We start from the raw sequence: 9,528 nt of genomic DNA on the forward strand, positions 1-9,528 counted from the left end.
TGAATTTTTAAAAGATATATTCAAAGCTATAGGGAATATATCTTTGCCATAGGGTCAGAAAGACCGATGCTGCTGGTCTCTATCCTCCTTAGGAGCTTTCTCCACTAAATCGGCCTGGGAAGCATTGAGAAAGGTTTCTCCTAAAGTGGGCTGGGAAAAAATGGTGTGGAGCTCGGTTTTGATCCCCCGCCAATCAGTTTTTGGCTGGAGACTTATACATGGAAAGCTTCCTTGTGATGACAAGGTAAAAAGAAAAGGAGTGCTGCTCCCTTCTAGGTGTGAGGTGTGCAATAAGGCTGAGGAGTCTATAAATCACTTGTTCGTGAAATGTGATGGAGCTGTCTACATTTGGAGGGCGTTTGCTGAAGTCTTTGGTTTTCATTGGTCCTATCAGGGGGATGATTTTTTAGCGCATGTTTCATGGTGGACTCAAAAATCCAAATCCATTGGACTGTCTCAATTGTGGATGGCTGGTTTGATTCTTGTTCCATACTTTATTTGGATGGAAAGGAATTCGAGAAGATTTAGGGGTCTCCATCGATCTTATGGTCAAGTCTTTCATACAATAATGGAGGAAATTAGAAGACGTGGCCCAGGAAAAAATGACAGAATAAAATCTCGACTAGATTCTGAGAGATGCTTGAAGCTTAATATAGAGGTGCCAAGAAGGAAGATTAAAGGGGTGCAAGAAATTTTCTGGCTGCCTCCGATGGATGGATGGTGGAAGCTAAATTGTGATGGCTCGTCCTTGGGTAATCCAGGGAATGCTGGAGCAGGTGGCATTATAAGGGACAGCAAGTGCCAGATTGTAGCGATTTATAGCTCCTATTTAGGAATAGCTTCAAATTTCCATGCTGAATTTCAAGCTTTAATTGAAGGAATTGAGAGAGCAAGAGAGCTGAATTGTGCATCTCTGTGGATTGAATGTGATTCGGGCGCTGTGGTGCTCATGTTTCAAAGGGGTTGGGTCCCGTGGTTTGTTTGGCAAAGGTGGTCTTCCCTTATTTCTTATCTCAGTGGTATAAGATGGAAAATCACTCATTGTTATCGAGAGGCAAACCCTATAGCAGATTTCCTGGCGCAGATGGCTGCTAAGAAGGAAGCATCTACATCAGTGGTGGCATGGCCTCCTGAGGTGCTTGACTTCATGGCTGAGGATGCGATGGGCAGATCGCGATTCAGATTTTATTAGTTTTTCTTTTTCTGTTTTTTGGCCTAGCACCTATCTTTCCGCTGATGGCAATGCCGTAGGTGGGGGTGGGTTCTAGGTGGGGTGATTTCTGGTTTTTTGTTTTTCTTTGGATCCTCTTTTTATGGATCTTCTTTGCACAGTTTCTACTTTTTTCCCTTTTCTCTTAATATACATGACCCTTTAGCGAAAAAAAGATAGTAGGGTTCATTTTGTGATCTCAATATTAATTATCTTCTTAGTAATTAGACTTCATAACAAATTGAAATTTTTTTCACCAAATTTTTCCTCAATACGGATTATGAATGTAAGATTTCATTGTGGTTCAAGCCCAAAAACAAATCGATCTAAATCAATAAATAACCCGATATTGAAAATTCAAAATCACACCAAAACAAAACTAAAACTGATCAAAAACCAAAGTTCCTTAACGGATTGGTTTTGGTCTCCTTCATTCCTATACTAAAACCCATAGGATTGGTTTTGTAAATATAAGTTCATCACATTTTCTCATTCAATGGAAACCCGTAGGACCAGTACTCCAATACCATTCCTCAAAAAGCATGTCGATCAGTCTTTTTTTTTTTTTTTTTTTTTTTTTTTAATAATGGTGTAATTGATCAAATAAATGGTCTGATCATCTGACAGCCTCCTACTATTGTAGTTTTCTAAAGGGACTTTTTGAGGAGATAAACCTATAATATAAAAATAAAAAGAGAGACAACTCTTATTTATTGGTTCGATATTTCACTACTTAGTTGATGGATGATGCCACAATGTGGGAGTTCCTCCCCAAAAAAGTTGGTCTATTTTTTTGGTAAACAGCGACATAAACTTCTCTAATGAGGCAATTCTTATTTTATTTTGACCATTTTTCTTCGAAACTACTAGAGCCTTCAATTATGTTCTCTTCTACCATAAAAAGCACCATTAATCTATAGGCATAATTAGTTCTTGGGCTTGTAACTCGATATTGGAAACTAATTTTGGCAGCATTGAATTAAAATTCTTGTATTTTTTTTGTTTTTAATATATTTAAGGGAAAAGGTTCTACAAAGAATTATTTCTTATCTACAAATTATTTTGTAAGATGTTGTACATTTCAATTGTTGGATTCTAAATGATTGCATGTCAATTACGGGCTCAAACTAAATCATATACCCCTCAATTAAATTGCATTCTTTGTTCATGCACTTTTAGGCGGTCCATACACACTTTTGGTTGCTTTAGATTTGTTCATGGAGTTTTTTTTTTTTTTTTTTTTTTTTTTTTTTTTTTAACGACGGGTATCCATGCAATCCCACGGGCCCATATTGACCCCACAACATCAAGGACCGGGTCATTCCGGGGTTGAATGAGAACCATTCAACTTTCAGTGAAAGCAGTGAAGAGCACTAAACACCCAGTGTGAGTGGCCCAAGGTGTGCCTAGTGGGAGTCAAACTTATAATTTGTTAATGGTTTTCTTTGTCACATGGCGACTACATTAGTATGAGATTCGGCATGTGAACCAGGGACTTTTGGGGTATACCAATTATAAATCTTCGACCCCATACCCCAACTCAACATGCCACATTGCAGATACAACTATGCAAATTAGGAATTTTCTTGCACTTATTGCTAGACTAGAAACCCTATTCTCCATTTCGATTTATTAGCAATTTGCTTCCATTATAAATTTTTTGGAGTTAATCTCATACCGGCTACTAATTAGCCAACAATCCCCAGAAACAGGTACTTCATCAGGAGGAAAGCATGACCTCAGATATAGGCGGTTCCACAATTTATGAGGAAGAATGAAAAGAACCAAAGTAACTTTGATCCAGAACTAGTCTCCATTGGTCCATACCACTATGACAACCCAAAAGTTCGATTTGGGGAAGTCCCTCAAAGACTAAACTAGTCCAACAATTCATCCTATGAACAAAGTAACTCAGGGAAAAAGAAAAGCCTCGAGGCTTATTTCCACTCAAAGGAATTTGATATGCTAGCCAGTGAGGCAAAAAACTGTTATGCCACGATTAAGACATAAGTTCACTGATGAACCATTTGATGATAATGAAGCATTCAAATGCTTGATGTTCTTAGATGGTTGTTTTGTGGTATATTTCATTCACTGCATTGTGAACATCAAGTACAAGGATCTGCAGTTAAAGAATGACAACATTGCGATGATAGTAATGGACTTGTTCTTGCTTGAGAATCAACTCCCATATATAGTTCTTCGAGCATTGGTAAAAGAGTTCATGCCTCACGAAGAAGATTATTATATGGGAATTGTATATCTAACTATTTTACTACTTTCTTATACGGGGAAGTTTTTTTTTTGAGGGGGTGGGGCGTGGGGAATGCATTTATTGTGCACATACAATGAGAGTGCAAGAAAAATGTGTATATAAAAATGTCATTTTTTTTCCATAAGGTGTGTTATGACTTATGACCATGGGTCTAGTGCATGAACCACATTCCACTACATAAAATATTTTCCCTTATTATATGTAGTATGAAATTTTTTTCCAATGTCTTGGTTTTTACCATTTGCATTATGCATCCTTTCGTAAAATCTGAATTCCACCAATAAAGACTATGCTTGTATAGTTGTATTTATTAGAAGTTTCATAGTGTAAGATCAGTGGCCATAGGCCTTCGATCTTGTTTTGATTTTAAGATCTTGTTTTGATTTTAAAACCTTGATGGATGAGTTGGTTAGATCAAATGGTCATGGACAAAGAATCATCATCAATGGGGCATTGTTAAAGTCGTATTTTATCTTTCTTATATAATTATAGGAAAGAGAACACTATCATGCTAGTGTAGGTACACATCGGCACCCAACCAATGGGAGGGCGCACGTACTTTTTCATTGCACCGATTTTAAGAGTGGACATTGTTTTGACCGTTATCAAATGGTACAATATCAAAGCAGTTCATACGCATCTTCTGGCTAAACTGAACAAATTGCACCTCTCATGGTATTCTCAAGGGCTAAACTAAAATGAAGCTCTCTGAATCTCTATCTTGCATTTAATAGGAACCCAATTAAGTATCCGGCATTCCTCATATGCCAAAATGTACTGTGCTACTTCAATATTGATCAGATTATAAAGGTTACCTCAGTAGAGCTTTACATGTTAAATCTTAAATTCTCTTCTAACTACTGGAAGATTAAGCTCACCTGATCCAAAAAGTTTATATATATATATATATATATAAAGTTTCAAGAGATGGGCCAACGATTTCTGGTTTGAATAGATTGGATGACCTGCATGGTAGAGGTTTAACCATTGGGCACCTTCAGCACAGGTGGTGCTTTGAACATCATATGTTGAGAGAGAGTGAGAGAAAGAGAGTTAATTTAGTATACTTCAACAACTGTATTTGACGCTTCTACTGCTATTTGAACAAGTTCAGGATAAATATGTCTATACCACTACGGACAGTCTAGGTTGACATCTTCTTCAACTCTTTCTCCCTACTGTCATAGACCACTATAGTTCTTGCTCCCCGTGTCAATCTCTTCAAATTATAAAAATTCAAGAATACGTTTTATGTCTAACACATCCAAAACTTTCAAACAATGGCAACAAAGAAGACCATTCTCTCTTTCAAGATCGAACAGACAAAGCTTCGATGCTCGAGGAGTACTCAAATCCAGAAAAAAAATCGAGACTATCAGCGACTCTCTTCATGAGCAAGGAGAGAGAGAGAGATTGACTCAACTTATTCTCTGTTACTTCACCTTTGCGAGAGAGAGAGAGAGAGAGAGAGAGAAAGACAACTAGGGTTTTTCCTTCGTGAGTAGAGAGACCTTCGAGAGAGCAACCTTGGGTGTGATGTTGGATGAAATCCCCGCTAGGGGTTTTCCTTCGTGAGCAGAGAGAGGTGGGAGAGACAGTGAGAGGGGTGAGAGAGAGAGAATCGTGCGAGAGACAACCAGCGAGAGTCTCTCTCTATTTTGATTCAAATAGAGAGAGACTCAAACAGGTTTGATTCATTTGAATGGATCGATTCATCCAACCTCAAACCGATTTTGCATCGATTTCAACCTTAAACCAATCTTGACCGTTCACTTAAAGTAGGACACGTATCATCTTCTACAGGGGGCAAAACAAAGAAGTGCAATCAACTCTAACCACGTAGGTTGGTCAGGCATTAGAGAGTTTGAAAGGGTCTAAATCTCTCACCAGAGCTCGATAACGTTACAAAGTTCTTTCCTCCTATATATATATATATATATATATTTACTACTTTCAATTGTGCTGTGTGGTGGGGTCTTAGAAGATGGAGATGATGTGATTCGTAAAAGAGTCATTGTAGTTATTAGAGGAAGAGGAGGAAGAGCAGAGGGAAGCGACATATGTTGTATTAATATAACTATTTATTTTATATTATAAAGTTTCAAAAATTGTGACATGTCCCTTTGTTTTACTTTTTACTTTTATTTTTACTTTCATTTTTAATTTTTGGGTCTTGAGCTCAAAAGTGTTGGAGGGAAGTTTTTGAATGAAAAATTTTAAAAACACAAAAGCAAAGCCAAAGACTTGTCTTTGAGGACAAGTTGTTTAGTCCCACATTGGAAGTAGAGGAGTGGGAGTGTGGGTATATATATATATATATATATATATTGGTTTGTTATTTAAAAGTACAAGCCTTTTGGAAAGGTACTCTCCTTTGTCATGTATGTGTGTGGGAAGTTTTTGGGGTGTTTTTGAATCGTGGGCAGGTGGTCATGGTTTGGGTCAAAAGATTCTTATCTTTTTATGAATCTATATACTCTGTATTCTATTAAGAATAAAGGATACGTTTTTGGCATTTATCCTCTCCTTTTCTATTCTCTGTTTAACCATTGCATAAAACAATGTTCAAAACTGTGCTTAGTGAGCCTAGCATTTCTCTCCCAAAGGATCAAAGTCTGTGTACAATTAGACATAGATCACAGGGTTGCTTTATCTTGGAGGTAAAACGCAGGAATCCCCATTTGTATTGGTATAGGGGGCATTTCAGACCTTAAGGAGATTGTCTTTTGATACGACTCAACCCAACTTCATTTGCTTGCTTCATCGTTACTGCGTCAAAGGTTATTCTGCTGTATCATTGAAATACTGTCATCTATACAGTGGTCTTATACAGGTATTATTTTCTAACAACATAGGAAAATGATGAAAGCAGTGGTGAACTAGTTGGATAGGTGGAGGTGCTACCAAAGAACCTAGATTACCTGATCATGTGAAGGGCAAATTAAAGCTTTTGTTTTTCACATCACAAGAGAAAAAAGAGAAGTGACGCGTATCAATTCGAAAGTCCTGAATTCAGTTTACTAGCTCTTCTTCTCTCGTCTTTAGTTAGGCATTGTCATTGTTGTTATTGGAGGAAAACAAGTCTGAAGCACGAAGGGATGCGACATATATTGCCCACATCTGTCGTTTCTCTCATAGCAATTCTCCCTCAATATCATGATTGGATTAAGCGACGCCACAAGAGACCTCCACGAGTTCTTCTCTACAACAAAAGAGAGAGAGAGAGAGAGAGAGAAGGTATCTGAGAGTGATGGGGGTTTCACACGTAAGGCCTCTGTTGCCCATGAAATATACCCTCTCATGTGTAGCTTCGATATAAATATGGATAGCTCATGAAATACTAGTTGGGGTTCAATCCAAAAGCTATTGAGGTATTGAGTGGAGAAAACCCAACGGAATATGGCAATACATTTAAGGTCCTAAACAACCGATGTGGGCATATATGTCTATAACTCCTAATATCTTGATAACATACATTATTTTATTTAGGTACAACAACAATATTCAAAATTTTATTTAAATTTAATGGGGTCAGGCGGTACATGAAGATTCCAAGCAAGGACGAGTGCGAGGATCTGTGAAAAAAGAATGATGGGTTATGGTTAGTTAAAATAAGTGTTGGCTATCAAAGTAATGCACCACTACAAATCACAGATCAGCCACATGCTTATAACGACAAACTATAATAAGGTACCAACTATTTACCTGACATACCACATAGATCGGTCAAGCTAAAGTCTTCTACATACATTACATCCATCACTAAGACAATCCATCACCCAACCTACTTTTATGAAAAAAAGAATGAAATAACGAATTCTTGATAACTCTACTAAGTATGAATTTTAGGTTCAACAAATGACCTAATTGTAGATTCAAGTGGCATGAAGAACAAGGAGTATTGAAGGGTATTGAGTAGATTTACCTCTTTATAAATTTGACCGATAATTTCCCATTACAATCTAAGTTCATTTTATTTACTTTTTCCTTTCTTTTCCACACGGTGAAATCGGAGGATCTTACTTTAGATATTAAGGAGGTTTTTTTTTTTTTTTTTTTTTTGGAAAGTTTAGACAATATTCTAAGCAATATAAGATAAGGAGGACACAACCTTCTTTACTTTCATAATTCTATATTACATAGTAGTTACAAACGGGTAAAGTTCCAAGAGGAAAGTGCCAAAACTTGCGATTTGCCCAGATGGATGAGAGTGAAATGAGCTTTTCTTGATAAATAAGGAAGTAAAAAAGATATGGCCAGATTTTCCCATTAAATTGGCTTTGGAACATCTTATGAACACCGTCTCAGGCCCATGGTAACCATTTTTATTTCTTAATTTCTTAGATTTTGCGTTTTTAAGGGAAGGTGGGTGGTATGGTCCATGATCCACATGAACTAATTCGAGCAACATTTAACCCAACCTGTGCCTGAATCCTCTGGTACAAATTTTGTCTTTTTTTTTTTTTTTTTTTTTTTTTGGTGGGTTTGTTTGGAGGGGGGATCCGTTCTTTTTTTTTTTTTTTTGGGTGGGTTTGTTCGGAGGGGAGAGATCCGGCTCGTCTCAAACGACTGAAGCTCCAACGAGCGTCCAATGACCTCGCAGATGGTCGAGACGACAAATTCGACGGATGTAAATCTTGCGACCCAAAGACCTGCTGAAAACCTTCATGTGGGAGAGAAACAAATCCAGTTGAAGCTTGAACCCTTGAGAAACCCAACCATTACAGTTCTGTAGGAGAAGAAGAGAATACGAATCGAGGGAGGAGGAGGAGGAGGAGCAGGCGAACCAAATCATGATAGGGTTGTTCGTTTTCTCATCTTCCATTAGCATAGAAGGAGAAGGAAAGGGTTTCAAAAGCCCTTACCGCATGAGAGAGAGAGAGAGAGAGAAGGGGAACCAAATCGTGATAGGGTTGTTCGTTTTCTCATCTTTCTCTCGCATAGAAGGAGAAGGAAAGGGTTGTAAAAACCCTTACCGAGAATGGGAGAACAGAGAAAAAGTGAGAGAGAGAGAGAGAGAGAGAGAGAATTAGGGTTAACGATGGTTAGGGTGTGATTTCTCCTGCCCTGGTGATGGAAAGGGTTAAGTTCATGATCCCCTTGATCGGAGAGAAAAGAATGATGGGTTCTTGTACAGTAAGTAGTGTTTTAAGACTTCAATACTCTTTCTCTCTCTCTCTCAATCGTCTCTCTAGTGCTCATCCATGCCCAGTTGCTCATCAATCCAAATTCCAAATTGGTTTGATGTGAAGGATTTATTTATTAGATATATGAATTATTATAGCAAATTGGTGCTCATTTTATTATCTGTTTAATTTCAACTTCGTTGTTCATCCCAAAAAAATATATATATATCAACTTCATTTATCAGTATTATCTGTTCACCTCTGCTGGGTATAAGAAGCCATCTTAATATTGTTGGAGTGATAATGTCTAAACAACACTGATGTTCGTGGAATTGGAAAGCTAAGTTTTCAAACAAGAGAAGCATCGTCGGCGAGGTTTGCGATTGAGATGAGAAATAAGAGAAGGGGTGTCGAAGTTTGCGGATTTTTTGTCGGCGAACTCTGCGAATAGGAGAAGTAAGACAAGGAGGGTTGCAGTTCATTGAACAGTCGGATTTGTCGTCTCCACATATCCACAAAGGTCGTTGAACGCTAGTTGAAGCGTCAGTTGTTAGAGACGAGCCGGATCCAGAGATAAGCGTGATATAACGAACACCAAGAGTGAAAAATAGACAATGAGCAATCTTCTATATATTTGTATAGACAAGGACTAATTGTTTGTTGAGTCAACAGCAACAGGCAACTAGATATATAAAATTGGATGTTACATCAAAACAAAAAGGCGTAACAAGAACGGAATCACGCTCTGTAGGATTTGAACCTACGACATTGGGTTTTGGAGACCCACGTTCTACTAAACTGAACTATGAGCACTTTCTTACCACAAAGAAAACCTCACCCTAGCGGGATCGCGACCCTTTGTCCCGTCCATTGTAGCACGTGTGTCCGCCCAGGGCATGAGGAGCATGAGGGGCATG

The 9,528-nt window shown here is 38.0% G+C and overlaps 1 protein-coding gene across 1 annotated transcript in view; it reads left to right on the plus strand.

The window, feature by feature from the left end:
* The window catches only part of LOC122067036, a 3,707-nt gene extending 2,515 nt beyond the window's left edge, over nucleotides 1–1,192 (plus strand). The window contains exon 3 of the mRNA XM_042630885.1: nucleotides 1,085–1,192. Within this exon, the coding sequence (XP_042486819.1) occupies nucleotides 1,085–1,192 (108 nt within the window). The remainder of the gene's footprint in view (nucleotides 1–1,084) is intronic.
* The last annotated feature ends 8,336 nt before the right edge of the window (nucleotides 1,193–9,528 follow it).

Source organism: Macadamia integrifolia, unplaced genomic scaffold (genome assembly GCF_013358625.1).
Source record: "Macadamia integrifolia cultivar HAES 741 unplaced genomic scaffold, SCU_Mint_v3 scaffold2681, whole genome shotgun sequence".
NCBI lineage: Eukaryota > Viridiplantae > Streptophyta > Magnoliopsida > Proteales > Proteaceae > Macadamia > Macadamia integrifolia.